At 40.3% G+C, this 22372-nt stretch overlaps 1 protein-coding gene across 1 annotated transcript in view; it reads right to left on the reverse strand.

Annotated features, from left to right (window-relative positions):
• SND1 (staphylococcal nuclease and tudor domain containing 1) overlaps positions 1–22372 on the reverse strand; it is a 422567-nt gene that overhangs the window by 341069 nt on the left and 59126 nt on the right. Inside the window, exon 10 of the mRNA XM_063099206.1 lies at positions 5841–5954. Within this exon, the coding sequence (XP_062955276.1) occupies positions 5841–5954 (114 nt within the window). The remainder of the gene's footprint in view (positions 1–5840; positions 5955–22372) is intronic.

Consider the following 22372-nt stretch of genomic DNA (forward strand, 5'->3'; position numbering starts at 1 on the left):
AGGATTCCACATTTCCCAGAGTAAAGTTCCAGTGCTGGGTGGCAGAAGGGGGGTACACAGAGACAGAGAGACAGACGAGCTAAGGAAAAGAGTTTGAGAAAAAAGTCCTGCCACTGAAAACAAACTTTCTACACTTACCCCCTGGGGTTAGGTAAATTATGTGCCTCTTTTCAAGGTAAATTTCAGCTCTATATCTCTGTGCCAACTACAATAGCACTGCTAGAGCAGACTTCATGGGGGAATAAGTCAGCCCCTTTGTTGGATGCCTGTGGGCTGTTTCTTTTGTCATTAACACTCCATATATAACACAAAGACCACAGCCGCCCTGGGCAATAGAGAGCACTGGGTTTCCAGTTTCAGATCAAAGCTAAGCCCTCCCTAGGAAGTCCTGATATTGCACAATGTGTTACCTCCTTTAAGTCAGCAGCTCAGAAAACCCACAGCCTTTCTCCAAGACTTAGCACTTATTTCTTTATGGCAAACAACTGGATAAAACAAACTACAACACACAACGTTTTCAGTCAATGAAGGACCACATATATGGCAGTGGTCCCAAAAGATTAGAATGGAGATGAAAAATCCCTATCACCTAGTGATGTCAATCAATCATAACATCATACTGCAATGCATTACTCATGTGTTTGTGGTGACGCTGGTGTGCAAACAAATCCACAGTGCTGCCAGCACATACAGTTCTGTACAGTACACAATACTTGATAATGATAATAAATAACTATGTTACTGATTTATGTATTTACTATACTTTCTATTGTTATTTTAGAGTATACTCCTACTTATAAAAAAACAAAGTTAATTGTAAAACAGCCTCAGGCAGGTCCCTCAGAAGGCATTCCAGAAGAAGGCATTGTTAGCAATGGAGATGACAGCTGCACGATGTTATTGCCCTTAAAGACCTTCCAGTGGGAGATGCGGAGGTGGAAGACACTGATATTGATGATTCTGACCCTGTGTAGGCCTAGGCTAATGTGTGTTTCTGTCCTAGTTTTTAACAATAAAGTTTAAAAAGCAAAAATAAACAATAAAAAAATAAAATTAAAATTTTTAAAATAGAAAAAGCTCATAGAATAAGGATATAAAGAAAACATTTTTGTACAGTTGTACAATGCATTTGTATTTTAAACTAAGTATTATTACAGAAGAGTCACAAAGTATTAAAAAATCAAAAAGCTTTCACATTCACTCACCAGTCACTCACTGACACCCAGAGCAACTTCCAGTCCTGCAAGCTTCATTCACAATAAGGGCCGTATAGATGTGTACCATTTTTGATTTTTTATATCATATTTTTTACTAAACCTTTTCTTTGTTTAGATATGTTTAAACCCACAGATACTTACCATTGTGCTACATCTGCCTATAATATTCAGCACAGTAATATGCCGTGCAGGTTTGTAGCCTAGGAGCGATAGGCTATACCATACAGCCTAGTCGTGTAGTAGGCTATACCACCTAGGTTTGTATAAGTATACCCTATGATGCTTGCATGATGAAATTGCCTAATGATGCATTTCTCAGAACGTGTCCCCGTTGTTATGAGCCACTTGACTATATAGCTTTAAAGAAACACTAGCGCAAGCTCAGGTTCACAGGAGCACCATGTGTCAGCATTCTAAACTGGCTCTCAGCCTGAAGGAGTTAACATCTCCTAAGAGGTGACACTGGATTCTCCCTGAATAATCCAGAATCACAGTGCCACAGAAACATAATCAACAATATCAGATACATCCAAACGGATGAATCCTGAGGGAAATATTACACACTGTTGCTTTTAACTTTCCATCAACAAACCATACTCTAACCAAAATCCAGCAGCAGTGGCTACCCGTGAATTCCTGGGTAATATTGGAAGGCAGCTGTCTAGGGGGAAGATAGTTCTTTTGATCATGGTGTTTTGTCCAAGCACTTCCTCCAGCTCCAATTAGAAAGTAACCAAAAAGGGGCAGTAAAAATATGCAGTTAGCCTTGTGCAAAATTTCCTCTTCCTGTATAATTTAAGAGAAATGAACTTGTCTGTGTACAAAAAAGAAAAATCCAATTTGCCCTACTATCCCCCCAAATTTATGGATGTCTCAGAAAATCTCTTTTAGTTGATGACAGGCTATGAGAGTTTTTAGGACATGAAGAAGAGAAACATTAAAAGAATCTCCCCATGCTTCCTTCAAGGGCAAGCCCCATTAGGAGCCCTCATCTAGGAGCTTGTAGGGAGGCCTACCAGCAGCAGGAGCTTGTAGGGAGGCCTACCAGCAGCAGGAATCACTGCAAGCCATCTGTCCACCCTTGAGGAAGCTCAATCCAAACACCTGCCTCTTCACTTAATCCTCCAGTTCCTTAATCTGCACCCTCTCCCACTTTTTGTTCTTTGGTTTAATAAAGGCTCCAATACTATCAGGTTATCTTCCTCCATTTCAAAGCCACTGACCCCCAAAAAGGGTTCCATAATTAAACAGAAGGTTACACTCTCCTGAGTGTTTCTTTCAAGGCCTTCCACAATTCATTGTCACACACCTTCATCTCCAAACAATACTCAAGCACCCTGTGTTTCTCCAACTACAAGATCACTTCCCAATTCCCAAAACACACCCTTGATGTTTCCCTTGGAGGTTCTACTAGCCCTGTTCTAACTAGGACAGACACATACTCTTGTGTACACTGTGCCTTGCATAAGGGCATCTGGCTGATGGGACAAAGGGAAAACAGAAGTTGAAACTCAGCCTCCACTCGCTAAGTCATGTGCCCCGACATAAGGCTGCCTGGAGGAAGAGCACACTTCTCTAATTTGCACAAAGGTACTACCTGGACTAACAGAGGCCCTGGCCCCAACAGCTATGTCCTGAATGCTTGACTGGGCTCCTCTTATAGCTCTAAGAACAGGTGGTATATAGTAAACGAAACTAGAAACCCAAGACTCCAAGGGGATGTCTGCTGCCCAGTCCATATGTGCATATAGTTATAGACACAACTGGGATTCCCAGGTGATTTTTCTTCCTGTACCTATATTGTAAATCTTTGATAACCTTAAGAAAAGCATAGAGCAGAATCTTGCACTCTTTATGAAAGCTCTGATGAAGAGAAAGGCAAGTACTCTGAATCCTCCAGTATAAGGAAGGACTGCATGGAGCAGCGTCCACAGTTCTCATTCCCCACACCATTCTCTCCTCGGTCAACTGAGGCTTACTAAAAGGAAAACCAGAACTCCTTGCTGCAGATCAGTTTTTATCTAGTATGATCTTCTCTTATAAGATGCAAATCACCTTCACGTCTTGCAAATTCAAATCACCAACACAAGAGTACTTAAATTCAAACACGCCATTTCCCAGTTTAGAATTCTTCAAGACAAGGTTCAAGTTTAGAACCTAAAAAGCATGGCATACAAGTCTTCAACATGTGTGGCCCCTGCCTAACTCCCAAGCCCACTTCTTACTACTCCGTACATTTACCTATCCTCTATTCTGGTCCTACAATATGACTTGCAGTTCATCACACATCCCATATTCTCTCTCCCTTCGTGAATATCCTGAAATGTTCACAGGACGTGTATGGTCTGGCCCTGCCAATAGTTATGTACCACACAGGTGTCATACACTCACACATCATCCACCATGGCCATCCATTCTCTATTCCCCAAAACTCACCGAATTCTTGTCATTGCTGCTCTACAAGTCGGAAATTGTCTTCTCCCACTTTTCATCTAGCTAACTCCTAATCACCCTTTGGGCCTTAAAGGCTACTTCCTCAGAGAAACCTTCCAGATTATGCACTCTGCTAAACTCAAGTTTTTTCTTTCACAGCACTTAACAAACTTGAAAATACCTGTGGTTTTTCCCTATTAGACTTTAAAGTTCCATGAGCGTAGAGACAGGACAGCATCTGTTTATTTCCCGCTGCATCCCCAGCACAGCACCTGGTGCAAAACAGGCACCCAGTAAAGCTGCTAGCCTCATGGGTATTGAGTCCTTGACATATGCTAGAGTGTTTTGCGATGTGCAAGTGTAAAACACACACCAGATTTCAAAGACTTAGTTAAAAAAATTTTTTTTAAATTAATTTTTTATATTCATTAAATGTTGAAATGATAATATTGTAGATATATGAGTCAAATAAAATACATTAAAATTAATGTTTCTTTTTGGTTTTTTAACGTAGCTACTCGAAAACTCATCATAGCAAATACAGCTTGTGTGTGTGGCTCCCATTACATATCCATTGGACATTGTTGGCCTAGAGTGCACTGCCTCCCAGATGATAACTTCTTGTCCTTGAACACTCAAGATGTACAGTAGCTGCTCTGGGAAGACTTGCTATCATCTACCTAAGCTATAATTCCCCCATATCCCTAAAAAAACGGTTAAAATTCAGCTACATAGTCTATATTAACATAATGCTTTGGCTGATCATGCAGGCACAAAAATTAACGTTCAAGAATTTCAAAGTTGTGGTTGCTGTGGGAACCTTAATTCCAACTGTATGGCACAGATGCAGAATTGTGGACTACTCCCAATACTGATAAAATTGGAGATGAGTGTTTACTCTGTGCAATGAGGCAGAGCAGTAGTTACTGAGAGAAACTTATTTTGGCATTTCTAGGCTTCCATGAATTTAAATTCTCAACCTTACCACAATACTGGTTGCTGCATTAAATTGCCTCCTTTATGGGGAAAAAAGGGAGAGAATGAACTAATTGGCTAGACATTCAAATCACCCATCCTATATGTGTTTTTTATGCATGATCTGATTCAAAAGACAATCATGATATTTTAATTTTACTCTTATGGGCTGTCTATAAACTCTCACACAAATGAAAACAGGGCATGAATTTCAACTTGTGCATGCACCAAGACATGTACATGTACAAAACCTTGTAAAAGTAAATTTCACATCTTTAGAACTACAAAGGGGATAAATAAAAAGGGTAGACAGTACACAGCACTAACTTCAACCACGATCTTTAATTCTGAAAACTGTCCAAACACTTGCCTTTAGCACTGGCTATCCCTGAAGGCCTAATTCTATAACTAGTCAACACAATTAGATACTTTAGTTATCAGAGGGCAAAATAGGAGTAGGAAAGATGTTTGTAAAAGCATGACTTAACCAAACCCCCCAAAATGTTCAACCTTAATCTCTATCCCCAATCTCTCACAGCTCATAAAGATGGAAAGAAAACAACCATAAAGGTTAAAACAACAAAACCCTGCCTATCTGCATGCTAAATAACAACTTCTGTTGGAGTTTTTGTCCAAAGCACAATTTCTCAAAACTGATATGCTGGAGTCATACACATTGGTTAGGCAAGTACATATTCTGCCAAAAGATCCAACAAATAGCACAAAACAGTTTACCAAATAATTGTAGATACCACTTATAAAAGATGAGTAGGTGACCCCAGAGAATAGATACCCCAAATTCATTTCTTCCTAGAGCAAAAACATAAGGAGCTATCAAATCAAAATGAACAGCCAAAATAGGCCCTATTACCATGTATGTGAGATACAGACCTTCTCCTTCTCCTTATTCACCAAGAAATAAGATCTTCTTAATAAATTAAACTCATCTACCGTCTCACACATCCCAAGCCTAACTGCTCAAGCCCCTTTGGGAGGAGTGCCAACAGTGCCCATCCAAAATAGAACATAACAGTGTGGTTCAGAGACACTGAGGACTGCCCAACCAATGGCAGCCAGGCTGCAAACAGTAGGAAATAATACTTTGGAGATTTAAGATATTTGTTCTTTTACATTCTCATGTCTGTCATATTTCACTAATTCTCCAGCTCCTTCACTTTGGTTTTTGCAGAGGCTCAGCTGCTTTCCTATTCTCACCTGTGTGTTCTCCCCCTCCAGCCTCGGTGGTCGGATGCTGGACAGATGGATGGTCTTATAGGCTCCGGAGTTCAGCTTCACAACAATGGCATCAGCATTCAGAACCTGCATCACCTGTGGGCAAGAAGGCAACAATGCTTAAACCTGCTTTGATGGCCCCTATTACCTGTCAAGGAGCAAGGCCTACAACAGTCACAGGTAGAAAGTGAGATCAACAGCCACGTGAAACAGATCCAATATCACTCTTCAAGATGCAACAATGCCAGAGAAAACTATACTATAACTATCAGTTCCCAGAGACCTTATTGTGATTTCTCAATGAGACAGAATCTATATCATTCATAAAGATGATCAATCTTTTTTATCTTTTGCCCTGACCAAGACATGTGGTTAACTACAAAGCTTTAGAACTGGAATTCCAGCCTCTATACATTACTGAAGATTTTCCTTGAAACATATTCTCAAATAAAATCAAAATCCCCATCTCAATGTGAATCTAGGAAAAGAGGCAAGGGTTGGATTAGAAGAAGGTACCAGCACTAGATGAGAAAGAATCAAAACAGGATGCCCCAACAGAGAGCAGAGAAATCAAAGGCAAGTGAAGGGCAAAAAGAATTGTCATCTCTGCATGGGAAGGAGATGCTCGGCTGTTAATCTCACTGGCAGAAACATCAATTGACTAAGATATTACCTCAGCTACTCTGAAAGCCACCTTTTCAGAGCACTACTATGGACATCTTTGTTTTGAAACCCCAAATCAGTAAACACTGGACCTCACTCTCAGCTGAAAAAGATTAACTTCTAGTCTGGGGTAACTTACAAGAATACCTATTCAAAGGGCAAAAGCACAAATATTCCCCTGTGAAGGTTATTAGAACACTCCACCACTGTGTACAGAATAAAAAGTCATTCATACTAGGATAGTACCACATCAGGGTTATAACTGGAACCCATAATACAGCCAGCAGTCTACAATACACAAAATTATATTCAGAATCTGTTCTTTCAAGGCTGTTGGTTTTTTTGCAAGCAATACTTTGCTACAAGGTAGCTGCTGACTACAAAACATGTCACCATCCACTTCATCTGCAGAATCAAAAACAAACTCTTTTAGGCTTCAATCAGGCCCCATCAGGAGCCACCAAATGGCTGAACGAACTATAGGGTCAGCTGCCACACAGTGAGGGTAGACTGGCAAAATTTCCCTCCTCTTTTATGCATGAAACAAAAGGAGCTAGGCTCGCCTTTGCCATGGTTGATGTCACACTGATAAGTATCCTAACGAAGGCCTCACTATTTCCTCAAAGACTTCATCACTTAGCACAGAATATACCTATTTACTTCCTCCAAAATGGCTGTTTTCTACCTTTTCCAAAGAACCAGCCAACCACACAACAACAACAAAAAAAAAAATAAAGAATACTTTAAGAGATAATCTGAAGAAAGAGCAAAAAGCAAAAGCAAGTAACAAATTACACATAACAGGAAACAACAGGAGCTAAGTGCCATCAAACAGAATAAATGAAAAAGAGGACAGTTGGAATCAAGCTATTAGTCCATGGAAGGATGTGTATGGCTGGTGGGTGAGAAAATATCCCTGGGTTCTACCACCATAAACAATGGAAGCAGTGTAGAAGAACAGCCCATTGATCAGAAAAGTAATGAAAGGTCTGAGAAAGAAATGAGCAAATTAGGAGAGGGGAAATTTTTAATTTTCCACTGTACATAAGAATAACTTGAGGGCCGGCCAGTTAGCTCAGTTGGTTAGAGCATGGTGCTGATAACACCAAGTTCCAGGGTTCGATCCCTGTACCAGCCAGCTGCCAAAAAAAAAAAAAAAACCCAAAAGAAAAGCACACAATAGCTTGCTACCCTGAAAGCAGCAAAAGGACAGCCTCAAATAACCATAACCATTCTGATACAACCTTTTGACACATCTAAAAATCATGAAGGTTGAAAACAAAAGCCCAGAGAGCCAGAACCCAAAATTCACCTGGCCAGGAAAACTTGGTGCAGACCAAAGGTAATCAAAGGCATGATGTGTGGTCACACCCGGACCAAGGTCAGGACTGGTTACCTAGGTATGGGTGGTACCATAGGATATAGGATCCTCCAAATCAAAGAGCCCTTATACCAGACCAGTCACAAAAATATGTCCATGAGTTTAGAACTTAAAAACCACCTAGAAAAAATAACCAAAAATACAGATTTAGTGAATGAAAGAAAAAAGGAGTACATCTTATTCCCGTTACCATCTAGGCACATTAATGCCAAGTCAAAATGCTCATAGTGATAAATCTCCCTCCTTGAAGATACCAGTGGTTTGGACAACTGACCAAAATAGAAAGACCCCAGCTAATAATTTCCCTGTCCTTCAAAATCTGGGTGAAAGGAAAAATATTATAAAATGGATAAAACATTTGTGGGGAGTGAGGTTTCCATGATTTGTTATTCTGTTATTCTAATTTCAAACCAAAGAGAATAAAAAATTCCACTAAGCCATACCAAGCAAAGTAACTAGTATAGCAAATCAATACAGCTCTTCCTTCCAAAAGATATCCAAAGGATAATAGGGTAATCATCAGGCATCTCAAACACACACACATCAGTGTTTCCAAAATCTCAGTGCTGGACATATCTACAGCTCCTTTCAAACCAAAACTAACTGTTCTTAAACTGTCAATTGCCAAACATAGGGAAATTCCTATAATCAACACATGAGAAGTATCTAGATATCCTCTACTCCCTGGTCATGCTCAGATAGGAATAAAACCAGGGAAAGTATCACAGTGCTCACAACTTCACCCCCTGATTACGGAATGTGAAGATCTAAGCATACCCTGTGACAAGTTACTGGTATTCGTCACCCCCCATAATACGTTAGCAATAGCAACAGCAAATGGATTCTTGGAGCTGTAAATTTCAGGCCACAGCAGCAGACTCTCTCTGTTCCGCATCTCCCTGATTAGAAACCTCCTCTTCAAGAACTGCGCACCCTGACGCTGCCAGCTAAGAGAGGTGTAACTTTCTGGCAAAGGGGGGTAGAATGAGTGCACGTGTGTATGTCCACGTATGTGTGTTTGTAAGTGGGGTTTATGGTTTTTTATTTCTTTCTAAATTGTGTCATTACTGTCCAGAGAATAAGCAGCTCTTGAGACACAGAATAAGCAATAAAATGCTGGTTATGGTCATGCACTGTGCAGTAAGTAAAAGGCAGAGTTACTATCCAAAGCCTGCTCATCAGCACTGTTACAGACCACATTTTAACAGTGATATTTCTTATGGTGCTTTTCCTCAAGAAAACTGACATATGCCCACATTGCTCACTTTCTCTACAAGCCACAGATCCCTAACCAAGCCACCCCCATGCACTCCCCCATACCACATACACATACCAAGAGATAACTTAAGGCACAGAAGCAGAAATCTATTGGTAAAAAGTCACCAGCTGGACTCAAGATACATGCACTAAATCGAATACCCTCCCCACTTCTTGAAGCCCAATTGTAAAAGAAAAAATGGCTTAGTATGATGAGGTGTAGGCTAAGGGCTGCCACATGTGAAGAGAACTAGAGAGTTCTGCCAGGGGCAAGGGACATCCATCCCTATCTCTGGCATTCTGCCACACTCCCTATCTGCAGAGCCCATCCACAGTGCTCACTGGATGGCAAAGAGCTGCTGCTATTCAGATTCTTAAAACCCTGCAGCATGCATAAAATGAACAAAAAGAGCCTTACAACAGCTTCCTGAGACCCTCAGAATAGCTCCCCAGATACAACCGCCAATAACCTCTCAATGCTGCCAAAATTTTCAGTACCAGATAGAAACTAAAGGACCATCAGCCCAAATGAGACTTCTACAATAACCACCAGGGAGTGTCTTTTTATGAGGCCACTAGGAATGAGACACAAACACCCTTCCTCCTCTCTGAATCATGACATCTGGCTGCTTTTCCTGCTCCCTAGGGTTGTATCTCCCTAGTCCCCCAGAAAGAACAGCACCACCCTTGTCCTCGACAGAAAACTAACCACAACAATATCCTGATGCCAGCATCTCTAGGCACCTATACACAATCAGACCAGATACTATAATACATATTTAAAAGGAAATCAGGCATCAGACAAATTTCAACATGAAAACATCTCACAAAAATATCTGACCTGTCAAGGTCACCAAAAACAAGGAAAGTCTAAGAAACTGTCATATTCAAGAGGAGTCTAAGGACAAATGATGATTGAATGTAATGTGGTATTTTGGAACATAAAAGGGACATTAGGAGAAAACTAGAGAAATCTGAATAAAGTATGGACTTTAGTTGATAATAATGTATCAATATTAGTACAAATGTACCAATATCATGTAAGATATTAATAGCAGGCGAAACTGGGGTAGGAGTGAATGGGTAATGTGGGAGCTCTATACTATCTGCTCAATTTTTCTATAAACCTAAAACAGCCCTAAAAAATAAAATCTCTAATAATAATTTTTAAAGCCAGGTAAATATTACTTTAAATCTTTTCTAATTCAATCATTTTTCCCCTTATCAGTAAGTTGGTTTGCTAATGTAAGCTGCAAATCAAGTCTTAAGGCCTTTTTGATGCAGCAGAGGCCACCTTTCTAGCCAGACCACTCTCAAAACTTCTTTTTCACCTGTAAGTCATATGACAAAAGTCAAGAAAGTGGTTCTCTCTACAATACCACATGGGAATAATATCGGAGAAGTCTAGATAATCCCGAAAGTATTAAGAAGTATCCTTGTTTAAAAACCCTTTCAGAGAGCCACTTCCATTCAACATAGTACCAGAAGTCCTAGTCAGATCAATTAAACAAGAAAAAGAAACAAAAAGCATCCAAACAGGAAGTAAAGAAATAAAATTATCACTGTTCTCAGATGATATATATGTAGAAAACCCTAATGATTCCACAAAAACTTAGAACTAATGAACTCATTCACCAAGTAGCAGGATACAAAGTCAGCACACAGAAATCAGCTGCATTTCTGTATACTAACAATGAATAATCCAAAAAAGAAAATTAAAACAATTCAATTTCCAATAGCATCAAAAAGACCAAAATATAAGAATTAACTTAATCAAGGGAGTGAAAAACTTGTACAATGAAAGCTACAAAACATTGCTGAAAGAAAATAAAGGAGACATAAATAAATGGAATCATATCCCATGATCATGAATTGGAAGACTTAATATTGTTAAGATGTCAGTACTACCCAAAGTGAGCTACAGATTTAATATATTCCTTATTAAAATCCCCATGACAATTTTTGCAGAAATAAAACCACCACCCTGAAATACATATGGAATCTCAAAGGAGTCCAAATAGCCGAAACAATCTGGAAAAAGAAGGACAAAGCTGGAGGTTGCACACTTCCTGATTTCAAAACTTATACAAAGCTATAGTAATCAAAACCATGTGTACTGGCATAAAGACCAACATAACAGAATAGAGTCTAGAAATAAATCCTTGCATTATGGTCAAGTGATTTTCAACAAGGGTGCCAAGACCATTCAATGGGGAAAGGACAATCTTCTCAACAAATGGGGCTGAAAAAACTGGATATCCACATGCAAAAGAATGAAGTTGGACACTTACCTAACACTATACACAAAAATTAACTCAAAATGGATCCATGACTTAAAATAATACCTAAAATTATAAAACTCTTAGAAGAAAACACAGGGCAAAAACTTCACAACAGTAGATTTGACAGGGATTTCTTGGATGCCACCAAAAGCACAGGCTACAAAAGAAAAAATAGACAGATTTCATGAAAATTTTAAATTTTTGTGCATTTGAAGCACTATCAACAGAGTAAAAGGCAACCCACAGAATGGAAAAAAATATTTGCAAATCATATGTCTGACCTTATCATTCTTAATATCCAGAATATACAGAGAACTCCTAAAACTCAACAATAAAAACACAAACAACCCAATTCAAAAATAGGCAAAAGACTTGAATAGTCATTTCTTCAAAGAAAATATACAAATGGCTAATAAACACATGAAAAGATGCTCAACATCACTAATGATTAGGAAAAGGCAAATCAAAACTACAATGAGATACCACCTCACACCCATTAGGATGGCTACTACTTAAAAAAAAAAGAAAAAAAAAAGGGAAAATAACAAATGTTGGCAAGGACGTAAAGAAACTGGAACCCTTGTGCACTGTTGGTGGAATGTAAAATGGTACAGTACAGCAGTTTCTCAAAATCTTAAAAACACAATTACAATATGATCCAGCAATTCCACTTCTGGGTACATATTCAAAAGAATTGAAAACGGAGTCTCAAAGAGATATGTATACACCCATGTTCATATCAGCATTGTTCACAAGTTAAAGCATGGAAGCAACCCAAGTATCCACTGATGGATGAACAGACAAGCAAAAAAAAAAAAAAGACATATATACACACACACACATATATGTATATACACACACATATATACATACAAATATACATGTTTTATATATACACACACACACACACACACACACACACACACACACACACAAACGAACTGAATTATTATTCAGCCTTAAAAAGGAAGGAAATCCTGATACATGCTACAGCATGGATGAACCTTGAGGACATTATGCTAAGTGAAATAAGCCACTCACAAAATGACAAATACTGTATGATACTTATATGAGTTACTCAGAGCAGTCAAAATCATAGAGACAGAAAGGATGGTGGCTGCCCGGAGCTGGGAAGAGAAGGTGTGGGGCAATGGAGACTTACTGTTCAAGGAGCATAGAGCTCAGTCTTGTAAGATGACGAGTTCTGGAGACGGATGGTGGTGATAGTTGCACAACAGTATGAATATACTTAACACCACTGAAACTGTACACTTAGAAATGGTTAAGACAGTAAATTTTATGTTATGTGAATTTTACCACAATGAAAAAAATTGTAGAAAAAAATCCCAGAGACATGATAATGAATTCCATCTAGAGCTGTGACTGGAAGCACAGCAAAAATTAATCAGGGAAAAATCAAAAACATTCTAAAATCCACTGTATGCATAGATAGCTTATAATTTGACCTCCACAATTAGACTTGGCCACCAATGCCAGTTAACTATGTAGGGCTCCCAGACAAAGCCCTAGAGGGTAAGTGCCTTGTAGGCAGGAAGCACTTCCAGTTCTTCTCCATCTCCTCAAAGCCCCTAGTTCTGGGTTCTAATTGTTTAAGTTATCTCGTAGGTGAAGAGAACCAAGCAAGAAGCCTCTACCCAGCAGGGCAGTGAAAAGACATTTCTTGAGGACATGCTTCCACTCCACACCCCACCCCCTCTCCCACCCCCAACATGTTATTCAGGTCTGTGAAATCTGCAATGCCCAAGGATCCAGCAGCAGGGACAGGGAAACCAAGCCACGTGCTCAGGGAACCATATGGCTACAAACAGCACAGATCAGCTAAAATGCCACAGGGGAGGCAGGCAGGGAACTGGCAGGCCATGACAGGCACAAAAGTCTCAGGCAGGCTCAGCTAATCAGTATGAAGTAAACATGCTTCTCTGCTAACCTGGAGAGACAAGGAGAGCCTTCCCTTGCATTTCATTCCTTAAGAAGCAAAACTGCTTAAGCAGATGATGGAAACCATTCTTTCAATAGACCACATATACTATCAGAATACTTTGTTGAGTTTCAAAATTCTTGGAGAGAGCCTCTTGGCAAACACTCTGATGCACCAGTTCCAGAAATCAACTATAAGGCTCCAAAGGCACCCACTTAAAGAGGTCATAGATTACCCTTTGCAGGCTTTTCAGGCTATTTTAGATGTGCCCTGCACAATTAATTCCTAAAAAGCAAGGTGACTGCTAAACAAAGAATTGCTATTTGTTACGACCTTACAATCACATGATCCTCAAAGCTGAATTGCTCAGTGGATCTTTGCAGCACTTTCAGACTGTGTTTGAGGACTCTGGGTACCTAAGGACTCACTTAGGTTTCTTTGAAATAGATGTTTAGTATTAACAGACATTTTAAATCAGGTAAAACAACTACAGAACTGCAATTGGGTTTTCGATTATGAAAAGTAATGAGAGAATTTTTTCCTTTTTAATTGAATGATGATATCCAGTGTTCTACAACAGAGGCTGGCAAACTATGGCCCAAAGGCCATTGAGCCTGCTTCACAGCTTTACAAAGTTTTGCTGGAATACTACCACACTCATTCATTTACATATTATCCATGGCTGTTTTCATACTACAATGGCAGAGTTCAGTAGTTGCAAAAGAGACCATATGGCCCCCAACGCCTAAAATATTTACTACAAGGTCCTTTAAGAAAAGGTTGGCCAACCCTTGTTCTACAACATATTAGAAAATGAACACCCCTGGGGATATGTATTGGCCACTATTTCTGAAGAGCTATTTGGCAAATATGCTATAAATCATTTCTAAGGAAATAACTGCCATTTACGTGCAGATTTATTTAATTTTCTAAATAATGGAAAAATTATCAGCTACATGAATATTGACCTATTGAGAGCCGGTTAAATAAATTATGGTGCTGAATTACAAGGGAATATTATGTGTCAATTAAAGAAATTAAGTTCAAATGTTTTATTTTGGTTCCTTCCTAAACACCTCTAGATAAAAATAAAGATCTATCTAACCCATCTATCCATCAGTCTACATAGCCCAAAAGGATGAAGATAATGAGAGAGAAGAACACTGAGCAAAACATTGAAAGCTGGAAAACAGATGGATGCGTAATAACTGACTGCACAGACTCACAAAAGCTAAATCCTGAACTAGTGGTGAGAAAACACAATAGACAATTTGATTCATACTGCAGAGCCCCCATCTTCCAACTTACCAAAACACTCAGAAACTGTCAAATCAGTTATCTCATATGGGAATGAAAATGGTGCCGATTTCTGGCCAAGATGGTGGAATAGATGGTCCCCAGTGTCACTCTCTCCCACAAATCAACCAATTTACAACAATAAAAAAGCAACAACAGCCAAGCTGGAGCTGCTAGAGCTAGGGGAGAGAGGAGGAGAGACCTACGGAGTGCTTCTCCCAGAGGCAGGAGAAGCCACAAAGAGAGAAAGAAAAAACTGCTCCAACCGTTTCAAATCCTGAACACTTCCAGGCTGGAGCTGCTGAGCACACGGAGCAGGAGCTGACAAAAGCTGCAGCTGTGCCCTTTGGATGAAGTTGCTTGGAGGTGGCAGGGGAGAAGAGGGTCTTGGTGGTCCCCAGGCCAGCAATACCACTAATAGGGTTCCCATGGACCCACATAGGAGCAAGGAGCCACAACAACAGAAAAAAAGGAGGCACTCAGAGGCCGGTGAGTCACTGCAAGGGACCAGAGCACAGCCCGTACCATGAGAAGTGTTTGGAGCACAGGTGGTAAGGGAGATAGGCCCACCGGGGGAACACTGGGGCACAGCATGGACTTCTGATCTGCCCCCCAATCGGTGCAGGACCACTCAGAGGAGAGTGGTCAGGAATATAGAATTGCATGGGGTGCAGTTTGATGAAAAAGACTCATGCCCAGACCAGTGTTTCTACACAACACAGGTGCACTGGATTTCACTAGACCCAGAAGTACCTGTAAAGTCAACCATTTAAAACCTGAGCTGCATAAAAAGCCTTCCCTAGGGAATGAGCAGCAAAGCAGCAATGTAGCTCAACCACAGAGCTCAAGTACTGCTCTCCAAAGGAAGTTCCCACATTTTAGAAGTAAGCAAAAGACAATAAATTAGTTCCAGTGCAGAGTTTAAGTGGTGGGAACAGCAAATACCTCAACAAAGAACTAAAAGAAAAAACAAAGTACCCACAACCAGAGAAAAAGTTTGATATTAAGTAGTAAAGGTCTCATTTTACCAAAGAATACCTATAATACCTAGAAGGACAGGAAGTTTCCTGGGTTACCGAGCCAGAAAGGGGGGAGGGCCAGGGGCGTCAGCCATGCCCACAGCACCTGTCCTGAGGGTTGGGGCCAAGGGCCTCAGCCACATACCCCCAACAAGCGCAACCAGCCCAGTGATGACCACTGAGCTGCAGGAAGTGCCCCAGACTCTCCTGAGCCATGGTGGTGGGGGGGTCCCAAGGGTCTCAGCCACGTCCCCCAGACACACACAACCAACCCAGCAACAACCACCAAGCTGCAGTAAGAAGGGCCCCAGGTTCCCAAGCTGGGGTTCTGGGAGGCAAGGGCTCTTGCCACACCCCCCTGATATCTGTAACCAGCCCACCAATGAGCAAGCCACCACTGGAAGCTCCCCAGTCTCTCCAGTGGGAATGAAGCGGGTGCCACAGGCCTCAATCCCACCGCTCCTTCTCCCTCCTTCCACCTTCCATCACATTCCCATCCCCTTTCTCCTCTCCCTCTCCCTCCCAACTGCTCTGCGACATCACAGAATGTAAAAAAATAATATTAATACAATTAAATAAATAAATAAAAAGAAAACAGTGCCAAAAACTAGGATTGGCTTCAAATCTCTATAAGAAGCAGGTGAGTTTCAAAATGTATACCCTAAATCCTACACATAGATTCACTGCTTCTAACCCAGCATTTTAATACCTTGTTCTTAAATAAAGGAGACAAACAAGGGTAACCAAATATCTGAGGAAAGCCCCTAAAACAAAAAATAAAGAACCAAAGTAACCAAGTGGGCAGAGGAAAGCTTGGCAAACACAGCGAATATATAGGGAAAAGAAAACTTCAAAAAAAACACTAAAATTAATTCCACAGACAGACTTCCGGTCAAGATGGCAGAATGGACGGTCCCTAGCGTCACTCTCTCCCATAAACCAACCGATTTAAACTATAAAAACATAACATCAAGTGCATACAGAATGGGGAGATGTCCAGCAGGGGAAGCAGAAGCTCCACGGATACCACATGCTCTGCGGGACCGCCGTCGCACGATCCAGCAGATAGGTTTCACCGCCGCCACCCAGCTTCATTCCAAGCCCAGCCCAATGAGCACAGAGTGGGGAGACATCCGGCAGGGGAGGCGGAGGCTCCACAGAAACCACACACCCTGTGGGGCTGCCACTGTGTGATCCAGCAGGTAGGCTTCACCACAGGCACCCGGCTCCATTCCCAGCCTGGCCTAGTGCACTTGGAGCAGGGAGACGTCCGCCAGGGGAGGGGGAACTCCACAGGGACCAAACTGCTGCCCCGCGATCCAGCAGCCTGGCCCAATGTGTACAGAACACAAAGTCGTCCAGCAAGGGAGATAGAAGCTCCGTAGAGTCCACACACCCTGTGGGGGGGCTGCCGCTGCACAATCCAGCAGCAGGTAGGCTTCACTACCGCCACCCAGCTCCATCCCAAGCCTGGCCTAGCGCACACAGAGCAGGGAGAAATCCTGCAGGGGAAAGGGAAGCTCCACAGAGATCACATGCTCTGCGATGCCTCCGCGCATCCCAGCAGCCCAGGCCAGAGCCCACGGAACAGGGAGAAGTCCAGCACGGGAGGTGGAAGCTCAGCAGAGACCACACACCCTGCAGTACCGCCCCATGATACAGCAGCCCGGCAGAGTCCAAGCTGACCAAAGAGGTGGCTCCCTGGAGAGGCCCAACACCCGAGGCAACAACACACGAGGCACTAGTGGCCAACTGAGTAGTCACTGATGTAGCCATACCAAATTGGTAACCACAGCAACATCTTAGTCAGTGAATAGCGTCAAACCTATGGACTGTGAAACCCCCTGCCACAATGAATAAACATCAAAGAAAAGATACCAGAAATACGAAAAATCAAGAAAGTACACCACCAAAGGATAATAACTCTTAAGCTCTAGATCCTATAGAACAAGAAGCCCTTGAAATGACTGACAAGGAATTTCGAATGATAATTCTAAGGAAACTGAATGAGATACAAGAAAACTCAGCTAGACATCATGAAGAAACGAGGAAATAAGAAATATACAAGGAAATCAATGCCCTGAAAAAAAATGTAGAAGAACTTGCCAAACTGAAGAAGTTATTCAGCGAAATAAAAAACACAATGGAGAGTTTAACCAGCAGGCTTGCGGAAGTTGAAGAGAGAATCTCTGAACTTGAAGATGGGCTGTTTGAAATAACACAAGCAGACAAAAAAAAAAGAAAAAGAATCAAAGGCATTGAAGAAAATCTGAGAGAGATATCAGACAACCTTAAGCGCTCAAATATCCGAGTCCTGGGTATTCCAGAAGGGGAGGAAAAAGGAGATTGCATTGAAAACATATTCAACAAAATAGTGGCAGAAAACTTCCCAGGTAGAGGAAAAATCACAGATCTTCAGATCCAGGAAGCTCAACGATCTCCAGATGCATTCAACCCAAAAAGGTCTTCTCCAAGACATGTTATAGTCAAATGGACGAAACTCAAAGACAAAGAGAGAATCTTAAAAGCTGCAAGAGAGAAGCGTCAAAGCACCTATAAGGGAGCCCCAATCAGGATAACATCAGACATTTCATCACAAACCCTAAAAGCCAGAAAGGAATGGGATGATCTATTCAAAATACTAAAAGACAGAGACTGTCAGCCAAGAATACTCTACCTTGCAAGGCTATCCTTCCGAAATGAAGGGCAAATAGTATATTTCTCAGACAAACAAAAACTGCGGGAGTTAACCACCACACGACCACCCTTACAAGAAATTCTCAAGAGAGTACTGGGTTTGGTTCCTGAAAAATAACTAGCACTGCCATAAAAACCCAAGAAAACTCAAAACCCACTAGTATAATAAAAATGGCATTCATGAAGAGGATACAAACAAACAAAAAGGCTAACTACAGCCTATGGAACCAACAAACAAAGAAAACAAACAGTAAATCAGAAAGCAAGGAAAAAAAGACACCTAAGACAACCAAACAATAATCAATAAAATGCTAGGAATAAATCAACACTTTTCAGTAACAACTCTTAATGTAAAAGGCTTGAATTCCCCAATTAAAAGACACAGACTGGCTGACTGGATTAAAAAGGAGGACCCAACTATATGCTGCCTTCAGGAGACCCACCTCACCAAAAAAGACTCACATACACTAAGAGTGAAAGGACAGAAAAAGATTTACCATGCAAACAGAAAAGAAAAACAAGCTGGAGTGGCTATTCTTATATCTGACAGAATAGACTTTAAACTAAAAACCATAAAAAGAGACAATGAGGGACACTACGTAATGATAGAAGGATTGATCCGGGCCGAGCCCGTGGCGCACTCGGGAGAGGGCGGCGTGGGGAGCGCAGCGATGCTCCCGCCGCAGGTTCGGATCCTATATAGGAATGGCCAGTGCACTCACTGGCTGAGTGCCGGTCACGAAAAAACACAAAAAAATAAAATAAAAGGACTGATCTATCAAGAAGACATAACAATCATAAATATGTACGCACCCAATGTTGGAGCAGCCAGATTTATAAAACAAACACTATTAGACCTAAAGAAGGAAATAGATACTAATACCATCATAGCATGGGACCTGAACACCACACTGTCATTATTGGACAGATCATCTAGGCAAAGAATCAGCAGAGAAACACAAGATCTAAACAATACTCTAGACCAATTGGACTTGGCAGATATCTACAGAACATTCCATCCAACAACCTCAGAATATTCATTCTTCTCATCAGTACATAGATCACTCTCCAGGATAGATCACATACTAGGTCACGAATCAAGTCTCAACAAATTCAAAAAAATTGAAATAATCCCATGTATTTTCTCAGACCACAATGGATTAAAATTAGAAATAAATAACAAATGAAATTCTGGAAACTATACAAACACATGGAAATTAAACAGCATTCTACTTAATGACATATGGGTCCAAGAAGAAATCAAGCAGGAAATCAAAAAATTTATTGAAACTAATGGAAATGATGATACATCATACCAAAACCTGTGGGATACTGCAAAAGCAGTATTAAGGGGAAAATTTATTGCATTAAATGCTCACCTCAGAAGAATGGCAAGATGGCAAGTGAACAACCTAACACTTCACCTTAAAGAACTAGAAAAACAAGAACAATCCAAACCTAAAGTTAGCAGACGGAAATAAATCATTAAGATCAGAGCAGAACTGAATGAAATTGAAAACCAAAAAACAATACAAAAGATCAATGAATCAAAAAGTTGGTTTTTTGAAAAGATAAATAAAATTGACAAACCATTAACATGGCTAACAAAAAAAAAGGAGAGAGATGATTCAAATAACAAAAATTAGAAATGAAAAAGGTGATATTACAACTGTTTCATTTGAAATACAAGGAATCATTCAAGACTACTATAAACAACTATACGCCAACAAATTTGAAAATCTGGAGGAAATGGATAAATTTCTGGACACACACAAGCTCCCAAAACTGAGCAATGAAGACGTAGAAAATCTGAACAGACCAATAACAATAAAGGAGATTAAAGCGGTTATCAGAAGGCTCCCAACAAAGAAAAGCCCAGGACCAGATGGATTCACAGCAGAATTTTACCAAACATTCAAAGAGGAATTGACACCGATTCTTTACAAACTATTCCAAAAGATTGAAACGCAAATCTCCCAAACTCTTTCTATGAAGCAAACATCATCCTGATACCAAAATCCGGTAAAGATGTAACCAAAAATGAAAACTACAGGCCTATATCCTTGATGAATATAGATGTAAAAATCTTCACTAAAATACTTGCAAACAGAATACAGCAACACATACATATAATTATTCACCACGATCAAATGGGAATTATCCCAAAGATGCAAGGTTGGTTTAACATACGCAAATCAATAAATGTGATACTCCATATTAATAAAATCAAACACAAGGACCATATGATCATCTCTATAGATGCTGAAAAAGCATTTAATAAAATTCAACACTCATTCATGACAAAGACCCTCTATATGTTAGGTATAGATGGAAAGTATCTCAACATAATTAAAGCCATATATGATAAACCCACTGCCAATATCATCCTGAATGGGGAAAAGCTGAAAGCTTTTCCTTTAAGAACAGGAACTAGACAAGGATGCCCACTCTCACCACTCCTATTCAACAAAGTGTTGGAAGTACTAGCCAGAGCAATCAGAGAAGAGAAGCAAAAAAAGGCATCCAGATTGGAAAAGATGAAGTCAAACTGTCCCTGTTTGCAGATGACATGATCCTATATATCGAACAGCCTAAAACCTCTACAAAAAAACTCTTGGAGTTAATAAATGATTTCAGCACAGTAGCAGGATACAAAATCAACATACAAAATCAGTAGCATTTCTATTCTCCAATAGTGAACACGCAGAAAGAGAAGTCAAGAAAGCCTGCCCATTTACAATAGCCACCAAAAAAATAAAATACTTAGGAATTGAGTTAACCAAGGAGGTGAAAAATCTCTATAATGAGAACTACAAACCACTGCTGAGAGAAATTAGAGAGGATACAAGAAGATGGAAAGATATTCCATGCTCTTGGATTGGAAGAATCAACATAGTGAAAATGTCCATACTACCCAAAGTGATATACAAATTCAATGCAATCCCCATCAAAATTCCAATGACATTTTTCTCAGAAATGGAAAAAACTATCCAGACATTTATATGGAATAACAAAAGACCACGCATAGCCAAAGCAACACTGAGCAAAAAAAATAAAGATGGAGGCATAACACTACCTGACTTTAAACTATACTACAAAGCTATAATAACCAAAACAGTATGGTACTGGCATAAAAACAGACACACTGATCAATGGAATAGAAAAAAGAATCTAGAAATCAACCCACACACCTACAGCCATCTGATCTTTGACAAAGGCACCAAGCCTATACACTGGGGAAGAGACTGCCTCTTTAGCAAATGGCGCTGGGAGAACTGGATATGAATATGCAGGAGAATGAAACTAGACCCATACCTTTCACCATACACTAAAGTCAACTCAAAATGGATTAAAGAATTAAATATACATCCTGAAACAATAAAACTTCTTAAAGAAAACATAGAAGAAACACTTCAGGAAGTAGGACTGGACACAGACTTCATGAATACGACCCCAAAAGCACAGGCAACCAAAGGAAAAATAAACAAATGGGATTATATCAAACTAAAGAACTTCTGCACAGCAAAAGAAACAATTAACAGAGTTGAAAGACAACCAACAGAGTGGGAGAAAATATTTGCAAAATAGACATCTCACAAAGGATTAATATCCAGAATATACAAGGAACTGAAACAACTTTACAAGAAGAAAACAAGCAACCCAATTAAAAAATGGGCAAAAGAGCTAAGTAGGCATTTCTCTAAGGAAGATATACAAATGGCCAACAGACATATGAAAACATGCTCAACATCACTCAGTATCCGGGAAATGCAAATCAAAACTACACTGAGATACCATCTCACCCCAGTTAGGATGGCTAAAATCCAAAAGACTATGAACGATAAATGCCGGCAAGGTTGCGGAGAAAAAGGAACTCTCATACATTGTTGGTGGGACTGCAAAATGGTGCAGCCTCTATGGAAAATGGTATGGAGGTTCCTCAAACAATTGCAGATAGATCTACCATACGACCCAGCTAT

This window comes from Cynocephalus volans, chromosome 6 (assembly GCF_027409185.1).
Source record: "Cynocephalus volans isolate mCynVol1 chromosome 6, mCynVol1.pri, whole genome shotgun sequence".
Taxonomy (NCBI): domain Eukaryota; kingdom Metazoa; phylum Chordata; class Mammalia; order Dermoptera; family Cynocephalidae; genus Cynocephalus; species Cynocephalus volans.